This window comes from Oncorhynchus clarkii, chromosome 5, assembly GCF_045791955.1.
Source record: "Oncorhynchus clarkii lewisi isolate Uvic-CL-2024 chromosome 5, UVic_Ocla_1.0, whole genome shotgun sequence".
NCBI classification, from domain to species: Eukaryota; Metazoa; Chordata; class Actinopteri; order Salmoniformes; family Salmonidae; genus Oncorhynchus; species Oncorhynchus clarkii.
The window spans coordinates 88,328,589-88,355,447 of record NC_092151.1 but is presented as its reverse complement, the minus strand read 5'-3'; the positions used below and the strand labels follow the sequence as shown (position 1 = coordinate 88,355,447).

The window sequence follows — 26,859 nt, the reverse complement described above, 5'->3', positions numbered from 1 at the left end:
CCATTAACAGAGAAACGTGTTTTCAGTCAGTTGACGTTTGCTCGCTATAGAGAATAGCAAGGAAAATAACTACGTTAATTAGCTAGATATTTTTTTTTAGATGGTTCGGTGACTAACTTGCGTTGATTTCTACAGATAAGTTTGGAAATGGCTCAGTTATCAGCGAGGGGAGGTTTCCTGGATTTTAGTCCCATCAAGAAAGAAGATTCCCCTGCTGTTTCTTATGGCAATAAAGAAAACAATAGCTCGCATCCAGTTTTGAGTTTAATTCAGTTTTCAAGGGCTCCGTTTGTAACATTTGGAAATGTAAAGTTGGGATCTTCCAAATCATCAGTTCTTTGCATTGAGAATCCCGTTGAAGATGCAAACATAGAGGTGGCAATTGATAAGATTGCATCGACGAAAGGCTTTTCCGTGGATCAAACCCGATTTACAATTCCGGTAAGGGACATTATAGCTAGCTAACATGTGCTCAAATATAATACTATAACTAGTTAGATAACTTAACGTTAGATGGCAACGAGTGGAGCTAGTTGGCATGGCATTCACCAAGTTAACGTTTTGTTAGCTGTCAGATGTAGCGTAAGTTAGCTAGCCAGCCAACAGTTGTCACATTTGTTTGAAGTCCTATCTAGCTAGCCATACATTTTACCAGTAGCTCGCTAACGTTATTTCCACTGTCGTTTGTTTCCCAGCCTGAGGAGCGTGTCAATTTGACAATAACTTGGACACCGATAGAGGAAGGTGGTATCCGAGAGCTGATCACTTTCATTGCCAATGGGGTGGTCAAACACCAAGCCATTTTGCTCGGTAGAGCAGACGCACCCAAAAGAAGAAAGGTAACTTTTATATATATATATATATATATATATATATATATATATATATATATATATATATATGAGATGTTGCTACGCATACTAACTAATTCACACTAATCAACATGTAACGTAATAAATCCAATTTCATTTGAACTATTTCAAAGCCTCACAAATGCTCTATACATAACTACAAACCACTTCATGTTATTTATTCCTTTGTTACAGAAGAGTCTGTGGGACTCAATCAAAAGCAAGAAGGCATTTGACCTATCAGACCCTCCAAGGGAGAAGAAAAACTCAGTGTCTTCCCTGAAGATGGCAGCCAACAAGACCTTCCATGTGTCCCGGACACCACAGTACAGACGGGAGAAGGTTCGCAGCCCTCTTGCCTCACTCAACAAAAAAGCCTGCACACCTGTCGAAGGGCAGAAGTTTAAGCAGGATGTGTTGGGTCAGTTGAGTTTTGACAATGTCCAAAAGAACTCGCCTGTCGTCATTCTAGTCCCCGCTGCAAAGCTAATCGATTCCTCTGATGCAGCAGCCAGCTACAGTTGCCCAGTAGGCACACCTGAGTGCAGAGACCTCACCAGACTACTGAACACGACTGTGTCCCCTGTCGGCACTCCAGAGAGGTTTCAAAAGCTGATGCCCCATATTCAGTCTATACAGAGCCCAGTCCATGTGATTGATGACACTGTTGCGGACATAAGCCATACAGTGTTGGCCGGAACACCAGTGTTGTCTGTGAGAGATGCACTGGCCTTGATTGAGTCAGATCTAACTCATGTGGTTGGTGCAAGCCCTCCAAATGCGTGCTCTAGCTTTGATTTCTCCCACTCCTTGGAGTCAGCAAATGGAGAGAAGAATTGTGGCCCTGTCAAATCTGTGATTGACATCAAAGCCCTGTCTGAAAGCCCCATCAAGTCAGATCCTGCACAGCCTAGACTAACCTTCTTCATCAAACCAAAACGTGTTACTGACAAGGAGGGTAAAGTAGAGGTTGGAGAAGTTGTTCCTCAATCCAAAAAGGTTACTTTCACCTCCACCACAGTCATCAAAAGCAAACCAGTTCCTGTCCAGGTACACAGTCCTGGGGTGAGGAGAATCAAAACCTCCAGGCGCCGTCTCCTGGAGAAAACACTGGAGCTGTCTGGGGACAGTGGCCATTCAGAGTCAAGCCCGGGTACTACAGTTACCCCTGGTCTCCCTGTCATAGACTCTGATGCAAATAATGATTCTCCATTAACTATCTCCCCACGGCTGCAGGCGCTGGAGTCAGTTTCCTGTAGGCCAGTTTGTTTGGATGCTATCCCTGCTCCAGTCAACCTCTCCCTCAGCTCTCCTCTGCCTATGAACCCCTCCACTGGTGGCCCCCAGCACCTTGGCCTGGATGATTCCATTCTGGGAGCCACTCAGCTCCACACAGCACCGATAGTGGAATCTCTACCTGACCGGGCAGGTGTGTTTCCTGTTTACAACCAGAGCCAGTTTGACATGAGGGTGGTGCGGAGCAAAAAGAGGAAGAGCGACGAGTTTCTGAGGGATGGAGGGGAGAAAGTGGAGGATGCTGCGGAGAAAACCATGTTCCATGTGAAAAAGAGTAGGGTGTCAACAGTGGTGAAGGGACCCAACAGACCAGCTCAGCAGAAGGGGTTCAGTGCCTCCTCTCACAGGCAGCAGACAAAAACATCAGGTGAGTTGGTTTTTGAAATGTCCTCGGTATTCTCTGTAAATTGAATTGTGCACATTGACTTCTGTGGTGCAGCAAGGCTAGGGGGGCGAACTCCAGTTGAGCACTGTTAACCAGGGTGGCAGCATTCTATTGGACTGCTGTGGAGGGGTAGGGCCAAGCCTAGAAAGCATGAGGAATGCTGACTAGGGGAAGAAGCTGCAGTTGAGCACTGTTCCCTTAAAGAGGGTGTGGCAGCTCTCCTAATTGACTGCTGTAAAAGTGTGCAGCTCTCACTATGGGGGGAGCATTCTCTAGAGCAGTGGTTCTAAAACTTTTTATAGTCCTGTACTCCTTCAAACATTCAACCTCCAGCTGTATACCCTCTAGCACCAGGGTGTTTTTTTGCCATCATTGTAAGCCTGCCACACACACACACTATACGATACGTTTATTAAACATAAGAATGAGTGAGTTGTCGTCACAACCTGGCTTGTGGGAAGTGACAAAGCTCTTTTTGGACCAGGTCACTAATAATAGTCAATCATTTTGCTCTTCGTTTAACCATCTTGCATATAAAACCTTATCTGTTCATTGAGAATGGTGATTAACTCACCACTCACCATATTGGTTAATGAGAAGGGTGTGCTTGAAAGGATGCACATAACTCTGCAATGTTGTATTGGAGATTCTCAGTCTTAAATAATTTTCCACACAGTCTGTTCATACAAGTTAGGGCCGAGAATCCACTCTCACATAGGTACGTGGTTGCGAAGGACATCAGTGTCTTAACAGTGCGATTTGCCAAGGCAAGAAACCCTGAGCGCAGACCAATCCAGACATCTGGCAGTGGCTTCTGATTTTAAATGACATTTTCACAAAACTGCTTGTTGAACTTTCAATGAGTTTCAGATATCAGTAAGTGGACTGGCGGCAGGGCATGAACGGGATAACAAATCCAGTGTGTGTCATCTGTTTTGGGAAAGTACCTGTGTAATTGTACTCAACTTAATGTGATTGCATGTTAATTATTTGTCTTGGCTGCCTCTATTTGATGTTATTTTGCTGAACACTCTATTATTAGAATGTATTTTTAACAGTGAAATGATGCTACACAGGCGAGAGAAACCCAAATGTGTAGCCCCGTTGGAAAATATGATCGTTTACATTTAAAATGTAATCACATTTTTATTTTGTGTACCTGCGACGGAATTGCGCGTACCCCTGGGGTTTGGAATACCTGGTCTAGAGCGCACGTCCTGTCAAGTATGGCTAGGACTGATTTTATGATTTTCAGCGTTTTAGCTTTTGGCTAGTCTTGTTGACTTCATGCTTTTAGTTTTCTAAGTTTAAAGTCTGGCCCTGTAGAGCTCTGGAAGATCCAGAATTATATTTTCCTTTTGTTAATTAAAGCCTCTGTTTGCACTGTGCTCCTGTCTGAGTCACTGCCTATGCCCCACCTCCAAGACAGTGCATGGGGTTACACACTGTCACGACATGCCTATTGCTTTGAATATTTTAAATGATGTCATCTGTGTGTGCTTGTTCTTCAGCTTCTGTGCGTACTAGTTCTGCCTCATCCATGAAGGCTCCAAAGTCTGTGTCCCCTGCCCAAGCCAAGCAGCCAGCTCCAAAACTTGGCCCGCAAGGTATAAAAAGCTTGTCCTACAATGTGGAAAACAAGACGGTACACTGTAGATGTGTTGTGTTGGTAAATTAGTAGGCCAATTTCTATGTGGAAGAGTTTTGCATGTCTTTGTTTTCTACTCTTGATCATAGGTGCACAGAAATCATTTGGTGGCTCATCTGTAAAAACTGCAAAGATTGTAGCTGTGGCCCAGTCCAAGCTCGCCTTCACCAAGCCTGGTCAAACAGGTAACCTAGACCTTTTGATACATGCATGCATACACTAACTAACTACATGGCCAAAAGAATCCCTTCAAATTAGTGGTTTTGGCTATTTCAGCCACACCCGTTGCTGAAAGGTGTAAAAAAAAAAAATCAGCCAAACAGCCATGCATTGGCTGTAGAATGGCCTTAGGAGCTCAGTGACTTTCAACATGGCACCGTCATAGGATGCCACCTATCCAAGTTAGTCAAGGTTCTGCCCTGCTAGAGCTGCCATGGTCAACTGTACGTTCGTTTTGTTATTGTGAAGTGGAAACGTCTAAGAGCAACACCGGCTCAGCCATGAAGTGGTAGGCCACACAAGTTTACAGAACGGGACCGCCGAAGCGGGTAGCGAGTAAAAATCACCTGTCCTCGGTTGCAACACTCACTACACTACAAACTGACTCTGGAAGCAACGTCAGCACAAGAACTGTGAGCTTCATGAAATGGGTTTCTATGGCTGAGCAGCCGCACAATCCTAAAATCACCATGTGCAATGCCAAGCGTCGGTTGGAGTGGTGTAAGGCTTGCCACCGTTGGACTCTGGCGCAGTGGCAACGAGTTTTCTGGAGTGATGAATCACGCTTCACCATCTGGCAGTGAGACAGACTAATCTGGGTTTGGCGGATGCCAGGAGAACACTACCTGCCCCAATGCAGTTTGGTGGAGGAGGAATAATGGTCTGGGGTTGTTTTTCCGTGGTTCAGGTCTCTTAGTTCCAGTGAAGGGAAATCTTAACGCTCCAGCATGCAATGGCATTCTAGATGATTCTGTGCTTCCAACTTTGTGGCAACAGTTTGGGAAAGACCCTTTACTGTTTTTAGTATGACAATGCCCCCGTTCACAAAGCGAGGTCCATACAGAAATGGTTTGTCAAGATCGGTGTGGAAGAACTTGACTGGTCTGCACAGAGCCCTGACCTCAAACCCCATCGAACACCTTTGGGATGAATTGAAACGCCAACTGTGAGCCAGGCCTAATCGCTCAACATCAGTGCCCAACCTCACTAATGCTCTTGTGGATGAATCGAAGCAAGTCCCCTCTGGCAATGTTCTTCTAGAAAAGCAGAGGCTGTTCTAGCAGCAAAGGTGGGACCAACTCCATATTAATACCCATGATTTTTGGAATAAGATGTTTGACGATCAGGTGTCCACATACTTTTGGCAATGTGATGTGTATAGATAGAATCAATCTCTGGCTCACTCTCTAATCTACTGTTGTGTGCTGTCACTTACGGAACATACTTGTCACTTGCAGCCATACCAAGACACCCGATGCCGTTCGCTGCGAAGAACATGTTCTATGATGAGCGCTGGATAGAGAAACAGGAGACTGGGTTTACCTGGTGGATCAACTACGTCCTCACCCCTGATGACTTCAAGGTCAACACGGAGGTCACCAAAGGTAATGTTCACCTGGCTAGAGCAAGACGGTGATGTACTCACCCTGACGTGTTGTCTTGGCGTGCTAGAGCTCTCGTAAGGGACCACTGTTCTTATTCACTGACTGGACCTGCTATAGACACAATCGCTATGATGGCTTCCTGTAGACCAGTCAGCCATACCGGCCATGACGGCTTCCTGTAGACCAGTCAGCCACACCAGCTATGACGGCTTCCTGTAGACCAGTCAGCCACACCAGCTATGACGGCTTCCTGTAGACCAGTCAGCCACACCGGCCATGACGGCTTCCTGTAGACCAGTCAGCCACACCGGCCATGACGGCTTCCTGTAGACCAGTCAGCCACACCAGCCATGACGGCTTCCTATTTGAAACCCTGTTACCCATGGGGCATTTGTGACATGATAGTCAACTGATGGCATGATGTTGAATTTTCATATAGTGGTTCTAATTCGTAGATAAGATAACAATTTAGTATATTTGAAGGTAGGCCTTGAAATACATCCACAGGTACACCTCCAATTGACTCAAATAATGTAAATTAGCCTATCAGAAGCTTCTAAAGCCATGACGTCATTTTCTGGAATTTTCCAAGCTTTTTAAAGGCACAGTCAACTTAGTGTGTGTACATTTCTGACCCACTGGAATTGTGTTGTAGTGAATTATAAGTGAACTAATCTCTCTGTAAACAATTGTTGGAAAAATGACTTGTCTTGCACAAAGTAGATGTCCTAACCGACTTGCCAAAACTATAGTTTGTTAACAAGATATTTGTGGAGTGGTTGAAAAACAAGCTTTAATGACTCCGACCTAAGTGTATGTAAACTTCCGACTTCAACTGGATATAGAATTCCATTGCTTCGTATCTCACCATCTCTTCTGATGTGTAGTGAATGCCGTATCCCTGGCGATGGGCGGTAATGCCAAATTTGCCGTCAACAAGGCTCCCACCAAAGAGGAGATGTCGTTTAGTACTTACACTGCCAGGCGGCGGCTCAACCGGCTGCGTCGCTCCGCCTGCCAGCTCTTCACCTCCGAGCCCATGGTCAAAGCCATCCAGAGGCTGGAGTTGGAGGTGGAGGCTAGAAGGTTACTGGTACGCAAGGATCGGCATCTTTGGAAGGACATCGGTATGTATGCACAATGGCCTTAGACATATGTAATGTAGTCTGATTCATATGGATGTGTGTTAAAACTCGAGTTGAATTAAAAGTGATGTCATTTCTAAGTAGTAGTATGCATATTCAAAGGTTCAGGTCCAAAAGCCTTTGTAAAGTTGTTTTTTTTGTGTTTTTTTTTAGGAGAACGCCAAAGGGTTCTCAACTGGCTTCTATCGTACAATCCTCTTTGGTTACGGATTGGACTGGAGGTAGTCAGTCAGATAATGGTTTTATTTGTTTCATGTTTGTTTTCTATATGTCTATTGTCCATGTTGAAGTCTCATGAAATGCAACCTGTTTTCAGACTATTTACGGGGAGATGATCTCACTGGAGAGCAACGGTGACGTCATGGGCTTAGCCATGTTCATTCTGAAACGTCTGCTGTGGAACCCTGACATCGCTGCGGAGTTCAGACATGCCAAAGTACCCAACCTCTACAAAGATGGTAACTCATTGCTCTCCTGTCTTCCATTATGCTCAGCTTTTTTTGTTGCTATTTTCAGTGATTTAAAAAAAAATATATATATATATATATATATATATATATATATATATATATATATATATATATATATATATATATATATATATATATATATATATATATATATATATATATATATTTTTTTATTTATTATTATTTTTTTTTCTGTTGAATGGAAGATTCTATGAAGTGTATTATATTAGTTGGTCATTGATTGTTATTGTTCTCTGTGAAGGCCACGAGGGGGCGCTGTCTCGTTTCACTCTGAAGAAGCTTCTCCTCCTGGTGTGTTTCCTGGATAAAGCCAAAGAGTCCAGGATGATCGAACATGACCCCTGTCTGTTCTGTATGGATGCAGAATTCAAGGTAAGGTGACACCAACTCCCATGGCCACTAATTATGTAATCTGTCTGACAGACATTAACAGAGTTTGACTCTATTTAATTGTTTTCATTCCTTTGCAGCCCTCCCCCTGTAGTACCTCCAATTGATCTCTTGATTGTTTTATATTCTCCAGACTACCAAGGACCTGCTGCTGGCTTTCTCCAGGGACTTCCTAAGTGGCGAGGGGATCCTCCCCCGTCACCTGGGTTACATGGGCCTACCGGTATCCCACATCCAGACGCCTCTGGACGAGTTCAACTTCGCTGTCAAGAATCTGTCCGTTGACCTTAAGTGTGGAATCCGTCTAGTGTAAGACATATTATCACACCCGTCCTTTTGGTGTCATTGTTGGGGGTGGAACGAAAACCTGCACAAAGTGTTGGCTCTCCAAGTTACGGGTTGGTGACATTATTAGCGCATATTTTTCTGTCAGGCGTGTGATGGAGCTGTTCATCCAGGACTGGAGCCTGTCCCGTAAGCTGAGGATGCCCGCAATCAGTCGTCTGCAGAAGGTCCACAATGTTGACATAGCCCTGCAGGTACTCCGAGCCAGAGGGGTTGACCTCAAGGATGAGCATGGTAAATGTACTCTTTTTTTTTTTTTCTCTACTATTCTTTGGATTTGACAAAAAAATAATGAATGAATGATAACACTGCTAGTTAGACAGTGAGGTGTCCCATCAATGTACTACTAAGAGTGAATAGGACAATTTTGGTTAAAGTCAGTCTCGTCTAAAACAGATTTACAAGATAGGGGGGAAAAAAATGGAACGTCACGGGATGAAGTGTACCGTAAGTTTTTTTTTTTCTTGGGTTCATTTTAATTCTACCCACAGCCGAAAGCTGTGGGTAGTTACGGACCCTCACTAAAATGACATAATGTACATGGGACATTAACTCCAAATTTCAATGACTTCAAACCAAATATAAATTTCATGTATAAATATTGAAGGCTAAAAGATGTGCACCGTGGAAATATTGTTTCATTGACATTATGTAATTTATTGATGGTCCCTAACGACCCCAGAGATGTTCTGTCCAAAGTTGAACCAACTTTGCGACGTTTGCACATCAGCCAGGTGAAGCTAATTGGCTAAATAATTTGTTTTAACATTTCCCATCTGCGGACACACATGAGACACCCGTATCACACCACACGCTTAACAAACTTGTTTTAATTCCATCGTGGAATTAATGAACCAAATCTAAAACTAGGCCAAATCAGGAAGTGCAGGTCCTCCCTAGTGCCGCAGCAGTCTAAGGCATTCCATTGCAGTGATTGAGGCATCACTACAGATCCCGGGCTGTGTCGCAGTTGCCCGTGACCAGGAGACCCATGAGGCGCCGTACAATTGGCCCAGCGTCGTCCGGGTTAAGGGACAGTTTGGCCGGCCGAGATGTCCTTATCCCATTGTGGTCTAGCAACTCCTGTGGCGTGCCAGGCGCATACACGCTGACATGGTCGGCAGTTGTGCAGTCTTTCCTCCGACACATCGGTGCGGCTGGCTTCCGGGTTAAGCGAGCAGTGTGTCAAGAAGCAGTGCGACTTGGCTTGGTCGTGTTTCGAAGGACGCATGGCTCTCAACCTTTGCCTCTCCAGAGTCAGTACGTGAGTTGCAGTGATGGGACAAGACCGTAACTACCAATTTGGATATCACGAAAAAGGGGTAAAAAATCAGGAAGTGCAGTCGCCTTTTAACTAATTGCCATTATGTCTTCCAGATGCTGTCATTGACTCCAGAGATATTGTGGATGGACACAGGGAGAAGACACTGAGCCTGCTGTGGAAGATCATTTTTGCCTTCCAGGTACGTTTCTTAACCTGACAATGACTTTGGATAAGCGTCCCCTTCCTCGGCTTCATCCACTACAATAACACATTCTCCCACATTCATCTCTGTTTTCATGAATCAACTCCCCCTCCCCTTCTGTCCAGGTGGAGGTTCTTCTGGACGAGGACCAGCTGAGAGAAGAGATCAGTTTCCTCAAACACACCTGGACCACCAAACAGAGGCTGGCCTCCCTGAGGTCCGACAAAGGTGTGCTGCAGAAGACTGCCAAGCCTAGACCCCCATTCAAGCACAGTAGCTCAAAGATCACTCTACTCATGGAATGGGTCAATGCTGTCTGCCAGTTCTACCACTTGAAGGTGAGTTTGTTGCTGACCCACTTAAAAAATGCCTCTCTTTTTAAGAAAATGCAGGCGTACTCAATGTTGGGGCGGCAGGTAGCCTAGTGGTTAGAATGTTGGGCCATTAATTCAAAGGTTGCTAGATCGAAACCCCGAGCTGACAGGGTAAAAATATGTTGTTCTGCCCCTGAACAAGGCAGTTAACCCACTGTTCTTAGACCGTCATTGAAAATAAGAATTTGTTCTTAACTGACTTGCCTAGTTAAATAAAGGTAAAAATCAGGTAATGGTTCTGTCTTATCTAGAGTGGATGTGATTTTATAAAATGTAACTTTTTTTTTACCAACTTAATACTACACATACATGCATTTTATGGTCATCCATTTTGAATCATTCTCTCTTTCCAGGCAGAGAATTTCACGGTGTCGTTCTCAGACGGTCGTATCCTCTGCTACCTGATCCACCACTACCACCCCAGCCACCTACCGGCAGACAGCGTCAGCCACAACACCACTCAAACTGTGGAGTGCTCCCAGAGAGGACGAGTTGAACTCAACAGCTCCTCCAGCGACTCGGACATCTCCTTTGACACCTGGCCCACCACACAAAATGGTATTTCTTCCCAAATGCATCCATTTAATGAGGCAGTTAAAAAGTTCTCATTGCATAATAAGAAAATTGACAGGTTAAATGATTTTTATTCTGTTATTGTTCATAGGCCTTGTGTTGCCATCGATTGAGTTCAAAGAGCTTCTGGAGAATGAGAAGAATAACTTCAGGCTGGTCAACACTGCAGTGTCTGACTTGGGAGGGGTTCCTGCCATGATGAACCCTGCTGACATGTCAAACACTATCCCAAATGAGAAGGTGGGAGGGGCTTTATGACCTTCCAAGGCTGGACTGTGTGCATTTCTTTTCTCAGGGAAAACTAGTGAACTGTTCCAACTTTGATTCATTTCAATACATTCTTGTAATTGTCAGTGCCTTTATTTTTAATTTTTAACAAGAATGCTGCATCTCTTAAGTGTTTCCAGATTTATTTGATCTGTGTTTCTCTGTTCCAGGTTGTGACATGTTACCTGTCCTTCCTGTGTGCCCGTCTCCTGGACCTGCGGAATGAGACGCGTGCTGCCAGGATCATCCAGGGAGCTTGGAGAAAGTACCGTCTGAAGAAGGATCTGAAGCTTTACCAGGTTACGTCTAGTCTATATTACCTCTCAAAGTCACAAACACAGTCTTACTGTTTTTCTATGATTTTCTGTTTGGTGCAGATGACATCTCTTGTACCTGGAGAAACTTCTCACATATCACCTATCCTCTCATCTGGTATAGGAAAGGACTGTAGCAGCAGGGAAGATCCAGGTGCTGGTCAGGCAGTTTCTCCAGAGACGTAGAGCTGTCTGTCAGACCGCTGCAGCCGTCCGAATCCAGGCTGCATGGAGGGGCTACTCGGCGCGGAACACCCTGACACTGAGGAGAAAGGCTCTACTCTGGGCTCTCCAGGTTGCTGCTGCTACCACCATCCAAGTACGTTTCTTATTTTTATAGAATTTCATATATGGGCTGTTGTCCCTACCTACCCACCCACCATGCTCATACTTAGTAACCTGCTCACCATTAGTTATAGCTATACTACATGCATGAGGTATAGTATGTAAAGTCATCTCTGCCAGTTTGCATCACTGTGGAAAGATCTTGAACAATATTGATAACTCAAAACCGATTAGCAGTTATCTAAGCACATTTCACTTGTCATACAGGCACAATGGAAGAAGTATATTACCTTGAAAAACTACCAGCGCTTGAGATTGCATGTTGTTAAAGTTCAAGCTCTCTGGCGTATGAAGATGGCAGTCACTACCTACAGAAGGACACAGTGGGCTGCAACAGTAATTCAGGAGCATGTTAGGGCCTCGGCTCTGGCAAGGGAAGAGCGTGAATGTTACTGCTCGCTGAGATCAGCAGCTATCAAAATCCAGAGAAACTATCGGAGACGGAAGACTCGGAGACTGCAGAGGGAGAACCATGCTGCCACAGTGATACAAACTGCATTTAAGAAATGGCACAGTGACAAAATGGCCCGACGGACCGCAGCTGCCCTGAAGATTCAGTCTTGCTACAGAATGCACAGGTGCCTAAAACAGTACATGGGCACCCAGCGGAGCGCCATCCTCATTCAGGCTTGGTGTAGAGGTCATGCACAGAGACGCAACTTTGAGACACTGAAACTGCAGCATCACTCTGCCACTGTCATCCAAAGTGCTTTTAGGGCAAGCACGGTCAGAAAACAGATGGCGACGATGAGACAATCCTCAGTCGTGATTCAGCGTTGGTTCAGGGCCTCTGTACAAAGAGATGCAGGGAGGCAACAATTCCTGAAAATGAGATGTGCTGCTGTTACCATACAGTCCGCTTATCGTGGACATACGGCTCGGAGACTAATGCAACAACAGAATCAGGCAGCCACAGTCATCCAGGCAACTTTCATGAAGTTTGTGGCCAGACGCAAATTCTTGTCCTTGAAAAAATCTGCGATTGTTGTCCAACAGCGATTTAGAGCCAAGCTAGTAGGGGAGAAATCAAGGAAAGAATATATGGCCCTCCAATATTCTGCATTGAGAATACAAGCTATCTGGAGAGGTAGGGCAGAGAGGAAGAGGCTTGAAAAACTGCAAAAATGCGCCACACTCATTCAGTCTTCCTACCGTAGACATGTATTGCAGTCACAGTTCAGGTCAAGAAAGGAGGCTGCTTGGACCATCCAAAGCCAGTACAGAGCTTATAGGGCAGGGAAAACAATTAGAACTGACTATCTCCTGGTCAAGAAAGCTGCTGTTACTGTACAAGCCAGGTTCCGTGGCATGAGAGTTAGGCAAGAGCTGAGGCAAAAACACCAGGCTGCTACTGTCCTTCAGTCAGTAGTGAGAGTCATTCTCTGTAGAAGACGATATGTGTTACTGCAACGTGCTGCTGTAGTCCTCCAGTGTCGGTTCCGGGCTCTTGTAGCAAGCAGAACACAGCGAGCGCAGTACAGCCAGCTGAAATTGGCTACAGTAAAGCTACAGTCTGCTTACCGGGGATCCAGAGTCCGAAGAGACCTAAGGACGAAACACCAAGCTGCTACGGTCATCCAAGCTCAGTTAAGGATGCACAAAGTGCGTCAGGCCTATCTTGCCACAAAGGTGGCGGCCATCATTGTACAGCAGCATTACCGGGCCAATCGGCTCCGAGATCTACAGATGCAGTGGTACACCTTAGTGAAGTCCGCAGCAGTTGTGATTCAGGCAGTGTATCGCGGTCACAGAGCAAGAATGGAGGTTGCTAGGATGCACCACTCAGCCATGATCATTCAGAGGCGGTTCCTCACTTTCAGGGACAGGAAACGCTTCCTTGCGGTCAAAACTGCTGTTCTACTATGTCAACAGAGATGCAGGGATGTGGCCATGGTAAGAAAAGACCAGAGGGCCTATCTGTTGAAGCTTAGGTCAGTCACTGCTCTGCAAGCAGCTTTCAGAGGGATGAAGGTACGGAAGCAGTTGCAGACTGAATGCAGAGCGGCCATACTCATTCAATCTCACGTCCGGAAACACCTGCAGAGGGCGCACTATAAGAGGCTTCAGTGGGCTGTGAACACAGTGCAGGCTCGTTACAGAGCCAACAAGAAGATGATGGAAGACAGGAAAGCACTGTGCATAAAGAGGAGGGCTGTTGTCGTGTTACAGGCTGCCTTCCGGGGCATGCTATCCAGACAGCGCATGAGAGAGATGCACAAGGCCGCCAGTGTTCTCCAGAGAAGTTACAGGGCGCACTGCGAACGCCGACAGTACCTCTCCTTGAGATCCTCTGTCCTTGCCATTCAGCAAAAATATCGTGCCGCTGTTGCAGTGAAACAGCAGATGCATCACTACCAACGAATGCGCAGTGCCGCAATCCTGCTCCAAGCAGCATACAGAGGCCAGAGAGCCAGAAAGGAGATCAGTCTTCAACATCAAGCTGCCACCACGATCCAGGCTGGCTTCAGAAAGCACAGAGAGGAAGTCAAGTTCCAGGCCATGAAGTTTGCTGCCATCATCATCCAGAGATACTTCAGATCTCACATTCAAAGGAAACAAGACCGAGACCAGTTTTTGACACTGAAGAATTCGGCCATAGTCCTTCAGGCAGCTTTCAGAGGGCGTTGCGTGCGCCATGACGTTGCTAAGATGAAGAGAGCTGCTTCTGTGATTCAGGCCAACTTCAGGATGCACAAGGAGCAGGTCAAGTTCCAGGCCATGAGATTGTCTGCTGTCATCATTCAGAGGTACTACAGATCTCAGATTCAAATGAAACGAGACCGAGACAGATTCATAAAGATCAGAGAGTCTGCCATTGTCCTTCAGGCAGCTTTCAGAGCATATCACATTCGACAAGATGCTGCTAAGATGCACAGAGCTGCTTCTGTGATTCAGGCCAACTTCAGGATGCACAAGGAGCAGGTCAAGTTCCAGGCCATGAGATTGTCTGCTGTCATCATTCAGAGGTACTACAGATCTCAGATTCAAATGAAACGAGACCGAGACAGATTCATAAAGATCAGAGAGTCTGCCATAGTCCTTCAGGAAGCTTTCAGAGAAATGACGGCACGGAAGCAGTTGCAGACTGAATGCAGAGCTTCCATACTCATTCAATCTCACGTCCGGAAACACCTGCAGAGGGCGCATTATAAGAGGCTTCAGTGGGCTGTGAACACAGTGCAGGCTCGTTACAGAGCCAACAAGAAGATGATGGAAGACAGGAAAGCACTGTGCATAAAGAGGAGGGCTGTTGTCGTGTTACAGGCTGCCTTCCGGGGCATGCTATCCAGACAGCGCATGAGAGAGATGCACAAGGCCGCCAGTGTTCTCCAGAGAAGTTACAGGGCGCACTGCGAACGCCGACAGTACCTCTCCTTGAGATCCTCTGTCCTTGCCATTCAACAAAAATATCGTGCCGCTGTTGCAGTGAAACAGCAGATGCATCACTACCAACGAATGCGCAGTGCCGCAATCCTGCTCCAAGCAGCATACAGAGGCCAGAGAGCCAGAAAGGAGATCAGTCTTCAACATCAAGCTGCCACCACGATCCAGGCTGGCTTCAGAAAGCACAGAGAGGAAGTCAAGTTCCAGGCCATGAAGTTTGCTGCCATCATCATCCAGAGATACTTCAGATCTCACATTCAAAGGAAACAAGACCGAGACCAGTTTTTGACACTGAAGAATTCGGCCATAGTCCTTCAGGCAGCTTTCAGAGGGCGTTGCGTGCGCCATGACGTTGCTAAGATGAAGAGAGCTGCTTCTGTGATTCAGGCCAACTTCAGGATGCACAAGGAGCAGGTCAAGTTCCAGGCCATGAGGTTTGCTGCCATCATCATCCAGAGGTACTTCAGATCTCAGATTCAAATGAAACGAGACCGAGACAGATTCATAAAGATCAGAGAGTCTGCCATTGTCCTTCAGGCAGCTTTCAGAGCATATCACATTCGACAAGATGCTGCTAAGATGTGCAGAGCTGCTTCTGTGATTCAGGCCAACTTCAGAATGCACAAGGAGCAGGTCAAGTTCCAGGCCATGAGGTTTGCTGCCATCATCATCCAGAGGTACTTCAGATGTTACATTCAAATGAAACAAGACCGAGACCGGTTAAAGAAGTGCAGAGAGTCTGCCATAGTCCTTCAGGCAGCTTTCAGAGGGTATCGTGTTCGACAAGACGTTGCTAAGATGTGCAGAGCTGCTACTGTGATCCAGGCCAACTTCAGGATGCACAAGGAGCAGTCTGCTTACAGGAGGCAGCATTGGGCAGCCAGTGTTTTTCAGCAAAGATTCAGAGCTCAGAGACTGAGGAACTCTCAGTTGGAGAACTACCATCAGATGAGAAATGCTGTGATAAACCTTCAGGCCTTGTATAGGGGAAAACAGGCAATGGAGCTGGCTAAACGGATGAAGGCAGCCAGGAAGATTCAGTCATTTCTGAGAATGAGCATCAGACGACAACGCTTCTTGAAGGAAAAAGCTGCTGCTCTGTTGATCCAGTCTGCCTTCAGAAGACACCAGGCCAAGACACGGTACAACGAAACACAAGCCTCTGCAGTCACGATCCAAAGATGGTACAGATCATGCAACGTCCTCAGACGACAAAGGGACGACTACTTGGCCATCAGAGAAGCTGCTGTGAAGCTTCAGTCAGCCATCCGTGGAACCCTGGCAAGAAGGCTGGCCAGACGCAAACGTGCGGCTGTCAAGATCCAGTCCGTGATACGCATGTCCATCCAACGGAGAAGTTATCTGACCCTGCGATCCAGCACGGTAAAGCTGCAGTCTCACTGCAGGGCTTGGGTGGCGAGGAGGAGATTCCTGAAGCGTCGGACAGCGGCCGCTACTCTCCAAAAGTACTACAGAGGCCGGCAGGCCCAGAGAGAGCAGCGATCCCTGTACCTAAAGACCCTGACCAGTGTCAAAATGCTGCAGGCCAGAGTGCGTGGACACATCCAACTCAAGAGGTACCAGAATCTCAAGAGAAGTGCAGTCACAATTCAGGTCTGTACCAAAGTAATATTTCCTCTGTGGTCTGATGTAAACATTCTTTGAATTTATTGCCAAAACCTTAACAAAATGCCAAAATTAGACCGTAAATGCAGTTGAAAAAAATGACTGTTCCTTTTTCCATTCAGGCATTTTACCGTGGAATGGTGGAGAGGTGCCGGTTTCAGCATCAAAGGGCATCTGCTGCTATAATACAGGAACGTTTCAGGGCCTATCTCCTCTGCCGAAGAGAGAGGGCAAAATACCTGGAAATGAAGAAGTCTGCTGTTCTTATTCAAGTAAGTAATCAATCGACTACTACTGCTAATAATATTCCGTACTGAGATTAATCAATGTTATTTTATTGATCATGGTTAACTTGTTTGGATTGCAGGCAGTGTTCCGTGGTGATCTTGCTAGACAGAGTGCCAAGAAACGTCAGGCGGCTGTCGCCACAGTCCACCGATGTATGCAGACCAGGCATCTACGCAACAGGTAATAAATAATACAACTTCTCTGTTTTAGTTGCTTGAGCATCAGAAATGGTTTGTCCACTTTAAGTTTCATAGATTGCTTTGATGACTAGGGTCCTGTCGACTTGTTTTGGATGTGCCTTACTTAATAACCTCGAAAAAGTGGGGGCCTCGGTCAAATGAAGTGCTTGGTTTTGTTTTCCTCCAGGTTCCTAGTGATCCAGTGTAGTGTAAGTGTCATTCAGGGCAGATGGAGGGAGACCTTGAAAGCCAGGGAAGAGCGTCGCAACTTCCTGGTCATGAAAGCTGCCGCTGTTACAATCGAAGCGTCGTGGAGAGGCCATGCGACCAGGAATCGCCTGCATAAGGTAAGACTATTACACCCCTGGATCCAACCAGGTTCATCTTTCTTTTGATGGCCTACTATGATAGAGGTTCAGGCTGGCTGACTCAATCTCCCCTCCCCCTCCAGGAGCAGCGGGCTGCGGTGCTGGTCCAGTCGTCCTTCCGTGGAAGGGTCCAGAAACGGGCGTTCCAGAGACAAAGAGAGGCTGCCCTGGTCCTACAGAGGAGAGTCCGAGCTATGCAGCAGGCTAAAGCAGAGAGGGTCAAATACACACGTTTGAAACAGGCTACCATCACTGTCCAGGCTCACTGCAGAGGCTGGATTGCCAGGAGACAGGTAATAGAACTTACTTTGTAACCTGATCTAGGAATAGTTAAGCCTACGATAAATCGTTAGTGTTACTTTTAGGATGGGTGAAATCAACTGACCCTGAATCAGTGCTAAATGCTGAGATTATTACAAGAAAGCCAACTGTCACTTCTCTTCTATAGTGGTCTCAGAAAACACGAGATCGAAACACCATTGTTTGTTTTGTCCTCTGTCTTGTAGTTGAGAGAAACGGCCTCTGCGGAGAGGAGGGTGCGTTTCTGCGCGGCTGTGTACCACCACCTCTGTGCTGTGCGGATCCAGAGAGCTCTGAGGTCACACTGGGCTCTGCTGTCTGCCAAGAGACAGATCACCTCTGTCATTTTTATACAGGTACAACGTCATCCCTTTTTAACTACCCCCCCCCCCCCCCCCCCCCCCCCCCCCCCCAACTGTATGTTATCACCAATATGAGTTGAGAGTAAAGATCAGTTTTCCTGCTGGAGGGTGATCATTATGAATGAGCAGTTCTGTTTAAGGACAGTAAACATGTCTCTCTGCCATTTTGTTCCTGCCAGAGGTGGCTGAGAGCACGGCTCCAGAGGCGGCGATACCTGGAGGACAGGAGGAGGGTGGTCGTGGCCCAGAGGGCAGCCAGGGGTTGGTTAGCTTGTCGCCGTCGCGCCGCCTCCACCATCCAGCATGCCGCCAGGACCTTCCTCCTCCGTAGGCGGGAACAGAGGGTTCAGCAGGGCATCATCAAGGCACAGGTACTGTACTGAGTCTCTGTTCAATACATTCAATGGGGAATTAAGTTACAAGTCAGTACAGCATCCTTGCTTTGTTGTCATTAGGGGAAAAAATTAATGCTTTTCTTTCATTCTCTCCCTGCTTCTCTCCCTTCACCACCCCTGGGTCTTACCCCTCTCTCTGTTTAGGCGTTGTGGCGAGGCCACCAGTCCAGAAAGCTCCATGACAATCGTAAAGTGGTGTCCATGAGGCATCGTCTGCGGAAGGTGTCTGAGGAGGTACGCGAGGAGGACCGGCTGTGCAACAAGACGTCCTGGGCCATCGAATACCTCCTCAAATACAAGCACTTCTCCTATATCTTGGAGGCTCTGAAGAATCTGGGTGAGACCGCGCTCATCCCACTATACTGAAGCAATAATAGTCCTGAAATAACCATTACATGGAAATGTGTAACATATCTTTACTGATATTTTTATTTTATTTTCACCTTTATTTAACCAGGTAGGCAAGTTGAGAACAAGTTCTCATTTACAATTGCCACCTGGCCAAGATAAAGCAAAGCAGTTCGACACATACAACGACACATGGAGTAAAACAAACATACAGTCAATAATACAGTATAAACAAGTCTATATATGATGTGTGCAAATGAGGTGAGATAAGGGAGGTAAAGGCAAAAAAAGGCCATGGTGGCAGAGTAAATACAATATAGCAAGTAAAACACTGGAATGGTAGATTTGCAGTGGAAGAATGTGCAAAGTAGAAATAAAAATAATGGGGTGCAAAGGAGCAAAATACATTTAATTAAATACAGTAGGGAAAGAGGTAGTTGTTTGGGCTAAATTATAGGTGAGCTATGTACAGGTGCAGTAATCTGTGAGCTGCTCTGACAGTTGGTGCTTAAAGCTAGTGAGGGAGATGAGTGTTTCCAGTTTGAGATTTTTGTAGTTCGTTCCAGTCATTGGCAGCAGAGAACTGGAAGGAGAGGCGGCCAAAGAAATAAATGGTTTTGGGGGTGACTAGAGGGATATACCTGCTGGAGCGCGTGCTACAGGTGGGAGATGCTATGGTGACCAGCGAGATAAGGGGGGACTTTACCTAGCATGGTCTTGTAGATGACATGGAGCCAGTGGGTTTGGCGACGAGTATGAAGCGAGGGCCAGCCAATGAGAGCGTACAGGTGTAATGGTGGGTAGTATATGGGGCTTTGGTGACAAAACGGATTGCACTGTGATAGACTGCATCCAATTTGTTGAGCAGGGTATTGGAGGCCATTTTGTAAATGACATTGCCAAAGTCGAGGATTGGTAGGATGGTCAGTTTTACAAGGGTATGTTTGGCAGCATGAGTGAAGAATGCTTTGTTGCGAAATAGGAAGCCAATTCTAGATTTTAACTTTGGATTGGAGATGTTTGATATGGGTCTGGAAGGAGAGTTTACAGTCTAACCAGACACCTAAGTATTTGTAGTTGTCCACGTATTTTAAGTCAGAGCTGTCCAGAGTAGTGATGTTGGACAGGCGGGCAGGTGCAGGTAGCGATCGCTTGAAGAGCATGAATTTAGTTGTACTTGTATTTAAGAGCAATTGGAGGCCACGGAAGGAGAGTTGTATGGCATTGAAGCTTGCCTGGAGGGTTGTTAACAGTGTCCAAAGAAGGGCCAGAAGTATACAGAATGGTGTCGTCTGTGTAGAGGTAGATCAGAGACTCACCAGCAGCAAGTGCGTCATCATTTGATGTATACAGAGAAGAGAGTCGGTCCAAGAATTGATCCCTGTGGCATCCCCATAGAGACTGCCAGAGGTCCGGACAGCAGACCCTCCGATTTGACACACTGAACTCTATCAGAGAAGTAGTTGGTGAACCAGGCGAGGCAATCATTTGAGAAACCAAGGCTGTCAAGTCTGCCGATGAGGATGTGGTGATTGACAGAGTCGAAAGCCTTGGCCAGATCAATGAATACGGCTGCACAGTAATGTTTCTTATCGATGGCGGTTAAGATATCGTTTAGTACCTTGAGCGTGGCTGAGGTGCACCCATGACCAGCTCTGAAACCAGATTGCATAGCAGAGAAGGTATGGTGAGATTCGAAATGGTCGGTAATCTGTTTGTTGACTTGGCTTTCGAAGACCTTAGAAAGGCAAGGTAGGATAGATATAGGTCTGTAGCAGTTTGGGTCAAGAGTGTCCGCCCCCCTTTGAAGAGGGGGATGACCGCAGCTGCTTTCCAATCTTTGGGAATCTCAGACGACACGAGAGGTTGAACAGGCTAATAATAGGGGTGGCAACAATTTCGGCAGATCATTTTAGAAAGAAAGGGTCCAGATTGTCTAGCCCGGCTGATTTGTAGGGGTCCAGATTTGGCTCTTTCAGAACATCAGCTGAACGGATTTGGGAGAAGGAGAAATGGGGAAGACTTGGGCGAGTTGCTGTGGGGGGTGCAGTGCTGTTGACCGGGGTAGGAGTAGCCAGGTGGAAAGCATGGCCAGCTGTAGAAAAATGCTTATTGAAATTCTCAATTATGGTGGATTTGTCAGTGGTGACAGTGTTTCCTATCTTCAGTGCAGTGGGCAGCTGGGAGGAGGTGTTCTTATTCTCCATTGACTTTACAGTGCCCCAGAACTTTTTTGAGTTAGTGTTGCAGGAAGCAAATTTCTGCTTGAAAAAGCTAGCCTTGGCTTTTCTAACTGCCTGTGTATAATGGTTTCTAGCTTCCCTGAACAGCCTCATATCACGGGGGCTGTTCGATGCTAATGCAGAACGCCATAGGATGTTTTTGTGTTGGTTAAGGGCAGTCAGGTCTGGGGAGAACCAAGGGCTATATCTGTTCCTGGTTCTAAATTTCTTGAATGGGGCATGTTTATTTAAGATGGTTAGGAAGGCATTTAAAAAAATATCCAGGCATCCTCTACTGACGGGATGAGATCAATATCCTTCCAGGATACCCCGGCCAGGTCGATTAGAAAGGCCTGCTCGCTGAAGTGTTTCAGGGAGCGTTTGACAGTGATGAGTGGAGGTCGTTTGACTGCTGACCCATTACGGATGCAGGCAATGAGGCAGTGATCCCTGAGATCTTGGTTGAAGACAGCAGAGGTGTATTTAGAGGGCAAGTTGGTTAGGATGATATCTATGAGGGTGCCCGTGTTTAAGGCTTTGGGGAGGTACCTGGTAGGTTCATTGATAATATGTGTGAGATTGAGGGCATCAAGTTTAGATTGTAGGATGGCTGGGGTGTTAAGCATGTTCCAGTTTAGGTCGCCTAGCAGCACGAGCTCTGAAGATGGATGGGGGCAATCAGTTCACATATGGGGGGCAGAGGGTGGTCTATAGCAGGCGGCAACGGTGAGACTTGTTTTTAGAGAGGTGGGTTTTTAAAAGTAGAAGTTCAAATTGTGTACAGACCTGGGTAGTAGGACAGAACTCTGCAGGCTATCTTTGCAGTAGATTGCAACACCGCCCCCTTTGGCAGTTCTATCTTGTCTGAAAATGTTGTAGTTTGGGATTAAAATTTCATCATTTTTGGTGGTCTTCCTAAGCCAGGATTCAGACACAGCTAGAACATCCGGGTTGGCAGAGTGTGCTAAAGCAGTGAATAGAACAAACTTAGGGAGGAGGCTTCTAATGTTAACATGCATGAAACCAAGGCTATTTACGGTTACAGAAGTCGTCAAAAGAGAGCCGGGTTGAGCTAGTTGACAGCATGTCAGAGCTTAACGGCTGTTGGTAGAGTAGTACACTGGATGGTACTATTGGGGTATTGACATTAACCATGTTAGGGAGACTGGTTGGCTAACAGGAAGTGTGTGTCTGGGGGGGGCATTGACTGGTTGGCTAACATGAAGTGTGTATATGCAGAGGAAGTTTGCTAACAGGAAGTTTGTGTGTGCAGAGACCGCCACTAGGCTGTCCCCAGAGTGCTGTGAGCGTCTGGTGACGAGCGGCGCCACGCTGGTCATCTTCACGCTGATCCGCAGCTGCAACCGGAGTGTCCCCTCTATGGAAGTCATTACCTACGCCATCCAGGTGCTCCTCAACCTCTCCAAGGTGGGTCTTCCCTAACACCCCTTGTTGTGCACAGGCCTATATGGATACCTTTGAGTAGATTCTGCCCAGATAAAACTAACTTTCTGTATAATTTTTACTTTGTGAAACAAAATGTTTGTTTAATTGTGAATGTTCTCGGCCTTCGCTGCAGCCCTCCTTGCTCAATAGATTAACGCTGCATGTTTTCTTTCTCTCTTCAACAGTATGACAAGACAATCGAGGCGGTTTATGCGGTGGAGAACTCTGTGGACACACTGCTGGACCTGCTCCAGATATACAGGGAGAAGGCCGGAGACAAGGTGGCCGACAAAGGAGGCAGCATCTTCACCAAGGCCTGCTTCCTTCTGATCATCCTGCTGCAGGACCAGTACAGGGCTCTGGTATGGCACTGCTGCTGGTGCTTCTATTGCTGCTGGTGCTTCTATTGCTGCTTCTATTGCTTTTATTACTACTTTTATTATTATCGCTGCTGCTACTTGCTGCTGCTAGTGTTGTAAAAATACTTTAAAGTACTACTTAAGTCGTTTTTTGGGGGGTTATCTGCACTTTACTATTTAATATTTTTTGACAACTTTTACTTATCTACATTCCTAAAGAAAATAATGCACTGTTTACTCCATTCATTTTCCCTGTCACCCAAAAGTACTCGTTACATTTTGAATGCTTAACAGGACAGGGAAATGGTCTAATTCACACACTTATCAAGAGAACATCCCTAGTCAACCCTACTGCCTCTGATCTGGCAGACTCACTAAACAGAGAACATCCCTGGTCATCCCTACTGCCTCTGATCTGGCAGACTCACTAAACAGAGAACATCCCTGGTCATCCCTACTGCCTCTGATCTGGCAGACTCACTAAACAGAACATCCCTGGTCATCCCTACTGCCTCTGATCTGGGGGACTCACTAAACAGAGAACATCCCTGGTCAACCCTACTGCCTCTGATCTGGAGGACTCACTAAACAGAGAACATCCCTGGTCATCCCTACTGCCTCTGATCTGGGGGACTCACTAAACAGAGAACATCCCTGGTCAAGCCTACTGCCTCTGATCTGGCAGACTCACTAAACAGAGAACATCCCTGGTCATCCCTACTGCCTGTGATCTGGTGGACTCACTAAACACACATGCTCCATTTGTAAATTGTTGGAGTGTGCCCTTGACTATCCGTAAATTTAAAAAAAACAATGTTGTGCCGTTTGGATTGCCTAATAGAAATAATTAGAAATGGTTCATACTTTTGATACTCAAGTATCTTTTTGCAATTACATTTACTTTTTATAGTTTTTACTCAAGGTATATTTGTACTTTTACTCTATGTCAAATGGGTTATTTTTCCGCTGCTACTACAACCTGCGGCGGATGCTACTGCTTCTGTCTGACTGGTTTGTTGTTCACAACTCAACATGTCTGACTGGTTGGTTTCTGTGGTCTTCAGGAAGTGAGGAAGCTTTCCAAGGCAGTTGACCGGCTTCGCAGCATCTACCGCCTCACTGCACGCAAACACAAGATGGATGCCGAGAGGACCGTGGTCAAGCAAAAGATGGGCGCATCCATAAATGGAAGCTTCATCGTCCCGGCAACCCCCCGCAAATCCAAGCCAGTGCCTAAGTGAGTACGCTGGTCCCAGTACCATGGAACAAATGGGATAGTCCCAAAAGTGCAAACTGCCCACCCTGCATGTCTGTCATGCTAAATCAAACGCATCAAGTATCTAGGTAACTGCTTAGGACTTAGAAAAGTTGCCCGAAACGATCTTTGGCAATAATGCTGATTCTACGTGAACCAAGTATGAATATGATGTACTCATACTATTTCTTCAGTAAACCTTCACAGATTTTAATTAGTTATTTTCTTCTCAGATTCTCCCCTGACTGGGTTCTCAGAAAGGACAAACTGCAAGACATCGTTGACCCTCTCCGAGCTGTACAGATGGTGGCTGACGTCTTCTCTATTGTGCTTTAAATATACTTAATGAAATATTCTTTCGCTTTTTCCATAGACATTTTTTTGTATAATTGTTTATTAAATGATACGCATATGATTGTATTTTTTTAAATGTTTTTTTTAATGTACTCTACGTTGATGACTTTTTTTAGCTTGTTAATGTTTTGATTCTATCTAGAAAAAGCTCCATGAGTTGTCTTTGATAACTTCATTTGATTCAACAAGAAGACATGATGCAAGGTGTATACACTGATGGTTGGTGGCCACATGGTGGAAGCATTTAACCTGCAGGTTGATGGATTGAATAAGGGTGAATTAAAAAACATGTAGACCTATTACTATTATCCCATGTTAATGATCTAAAAACATCTGTGGGAGAAAGACACGAAGTCTCCTGACAACAGATGAGTAACGTGGCGTTTTAACTGTCTAGATAGGTGTGTGAAGTATCTGGTAATTGAAAGATGTGATTTAGATCTAATTTGCACATGCCAAACAGAAAATATACCGGGCCGATTCTTGAATCCATTCTGTAAATATTTACTTTGACTGCCTACTGCTGTAAATAAAACATCTGATTTCACCTGAAAGTGCCTTGTTCTGTGACCGCTTCCTGCCGTTAGATGCTATTTCCCCCTACCGTTGTTTCTGATCATGACTAGTATAACACTGTTCCCCTAATAACAGACAAAATAATTGAGAATTCAAAACCAGAGGTACTTTATTGAAGTTCGGACTGACATGAAAAACAACTCCTGTGAAGTCAATGTTCCTTAGTTTATGCAAAGCCCCAGAACAAATGATTTGAGCAGACTATTGACAGGTTATTCATTGACATGTTTGTCCAACAAGCCTTTGCCCTTCTCTTCCCGTAAGCTGAAGCCACTATTGGCAATAAGGCAAGTTCATGACCCCGTTTATACACTGCTGGCGAAAATCAACACTAAATGGGCTCCGTCTACTATGACCAGTACACTTAAAAGTGATATGATCCCCATGTGTGGCATAGAGTTTATTTTGATCTTCCGGAGGATATTTAAATTGGATGTTCTGTGTGTTCATCAGCTCTTCGTCCACAGTGCAGGGTTCTGAAATGAGAAGATAGTACAGGAATCAGTGTGTGAAAGTGTCCTTCAAGGGCCACTGATATTTGGTTGTTTTCCCATTTTTTTAATGAACGTTATCACTATACCCATAGATCCTTGAGGAATATCACTTGTCAATGCCTCAGGAGCATGGTTCAACAGTTACTTTTCAACTCAGAATGCATTTTTAATTAGTAATTAATCCATTGATCTTGAATTCCATTCCTGGAATTCATCCATTCTGATTGTTAAAGGGGAGTTGGCAAGCGATTGAGTAGGAACTGGGCCAATGTTATTTTATAGAGAACTTACTCAGACAGGTTATCAGTCCTATCCAGATCCCGTCACGACACGTCTTGTACGCTGAAGGGGGATCAAGGATGTAGAATTTCTGGCACATATATTGAACTGATTCTCCGCTTCTGTAACTTTCTCTACCGCCGTTTGTGTCTCCGTTCATGAGATGTGGAGGTGGTCCACAGAAATCCTTGGGTTCTAGGAAGACATGGGTGACATCAGAGAAATACTAGTGATGAAATGTACCAATCTGCTATTGTCCCAGCAAGAATAGTATTCCAGAAAACTTTTCTAAAATCCTTTTTTGCTACATTTTTTGTGAATTGGAGATATTTGTAAATCTACTTTAAACAAAACTTGATTGTTCCATTTCCCAATGTGTTAAATCAATAAAAATACAATTTACCTTCACAAATTGGAAAGGAGTGACTCCACTGTCCATTGGTTGAGCAGACGACCTCTGATTCCCCCTTCAGAACGTGTTTAGAGTTGCTGCACTCAAACTGTAGCCTGTGTCCATACTTCATGGTGTTGTTGTTTTGGGGAATTCCTATCACGTTCACATTCTTAATCTTCTCTGCAGCTTCACAAGTTACATCTATTATGGAGGGAAAAAATAGAAAAATCACTAAATTGCTGTATTGAACATTTGCACACCTGATGCAACGTCTGAAGGTACATGTTGTCGATAAAATGATTTGCTTAGTTTTGGCTAAAGTGAAATGTTTACCTTCACAGGTTGGGAAATGGTTGTTCCACATCCCCCCCGCGGCACACACTACCTGTGGGTTTCCCTTCAGCTGGTGTGCTGGGTTGGGGCAGCTGAACTTGAGCTCATGACCGTACTGTATAACACCATCATCATCTGGCAGACCGCTCACAACCACCCGTCCATCTGTAGCCTCGGGGACACAACTCACCACTACGGAGAAAGATCATATTGCAGGGTGTTGTACAGTCTATAACTTCATGAACCCTCTGAGTTAGTGTAATGTGCATTGCAAGAAGTAAGTAAGGTGTTATGCTGTATTTACTATAATTAAGCAATAAGTCCTGAGAAAAATGGCCAATAAATATGGCTAATATACCACGGCTAAGGGCTGTTCCTAGACTCATTGTAGCACGGCGTGCCT

General features: G+C 45.6%; 2 protein-coding genes across 3 annotated transcripts in view; one reads left to right on the top strand and one right to left on the bottom strand.

Annotated features, from left to right (window-relative positions):
* Positions 1–147: 147 nt before the first annotated feature.
* LOC139409525 (assembly factor for spindle microtubules) lies at positions 148–24,977 on the top strand. Its single transcript, XM_071154796.1, has 30 exons — positions 148–441; positions 696–839; positions 1,047–2,514; positions 4,044–4,139; positions 4,270–4,365; positions 5,638–5,784; positions 6,672–6,911; positions 7,083–7,150; positions 7,246–7,387; positions 7,662–7,792; positions 7,944–8,119; positions 8,244–8,389; positions 9,533–9,618; positions 9,747–9,959; positions 10,349–10,553; positions 10,660–10,808; positions 11,006–11,134; positions 11,274–11,468; positions 11,702–16,492; positions 16,627–16,776; positions 16,872–16,972; positions 17,159–17,318; positions 17,423–17,632; positions 17,846–17,995; positions 18,181–18,372; positions 18,541–18,733; positions 22,240–22,394; positions 22,598–22,774; positions 23,836–24,008; positions 24,260–24,977. The coding sequence occupies exons 1-30, from the start codon at positions 148–150 to the stop codon at positions 24,360–24,362; spliced, it is 10,680 nt and encodes a 3,559-aa protein (XP_071010897.1). The 3' UTR covers positions 24,363–24,977.
* A 63-nt stretch (positions 24,978–25,040) lies between these two features.
* The window catches only part of LOC139409528 (complement factor H-like), a 56,481-nt gene continuing 54,662 nt past the window's right edge, over positions 25,041–26,859 (bottom strand). For both annotated transcript variants that reach the window (XM_071154803.1, XM_071154804.1), the window contains exons 5-8: positions 26,457–26,648; positions 26,133–26,324; positions 25,742–25,924; positions 25,041–25,432 (exon numbers count right to left, since the gene is read on the bottom strand). In XM_071154803.1, coding sequence (XP_071010904.1) covers positions 25,230–25,432; positions 25,742–25,924; positions 26,133–26,324; positions 26,457–26,648 — 770 coding nt within the window. In that variant the 3' untranslated portion in view covers positions 25,041–25,229. The remainder of the gene's footprint in view (positions 25,433–25,741; positions 25,925–26,132; positions 26,325–26,456; positions 26,649–26,859) is intronic.

Coding starts and splice junctions, on each gene's coding strand:
- LOC139409525 (XM_071154796.1), top strand. CDS start 148: ATGGCTCAGTTATCAGCGAGGGGAGGTTTCCTGGATTTTAGTCCCATC. Junction 2,515..4,043: donor GCAGCAGACAAAAACATCAG/GTGAGTTGGTTT, acceptor CTTGTTCTTCAG/CTTCTGTGCGTACTAGTTCT. Junction 8,120..8,243: donor AAGTGTGGAATCCGTCTAGT/GTAAGACATATT, acceptor TTTTTCTGTCAG/GCGTGTGATGGAGCTGTTCA.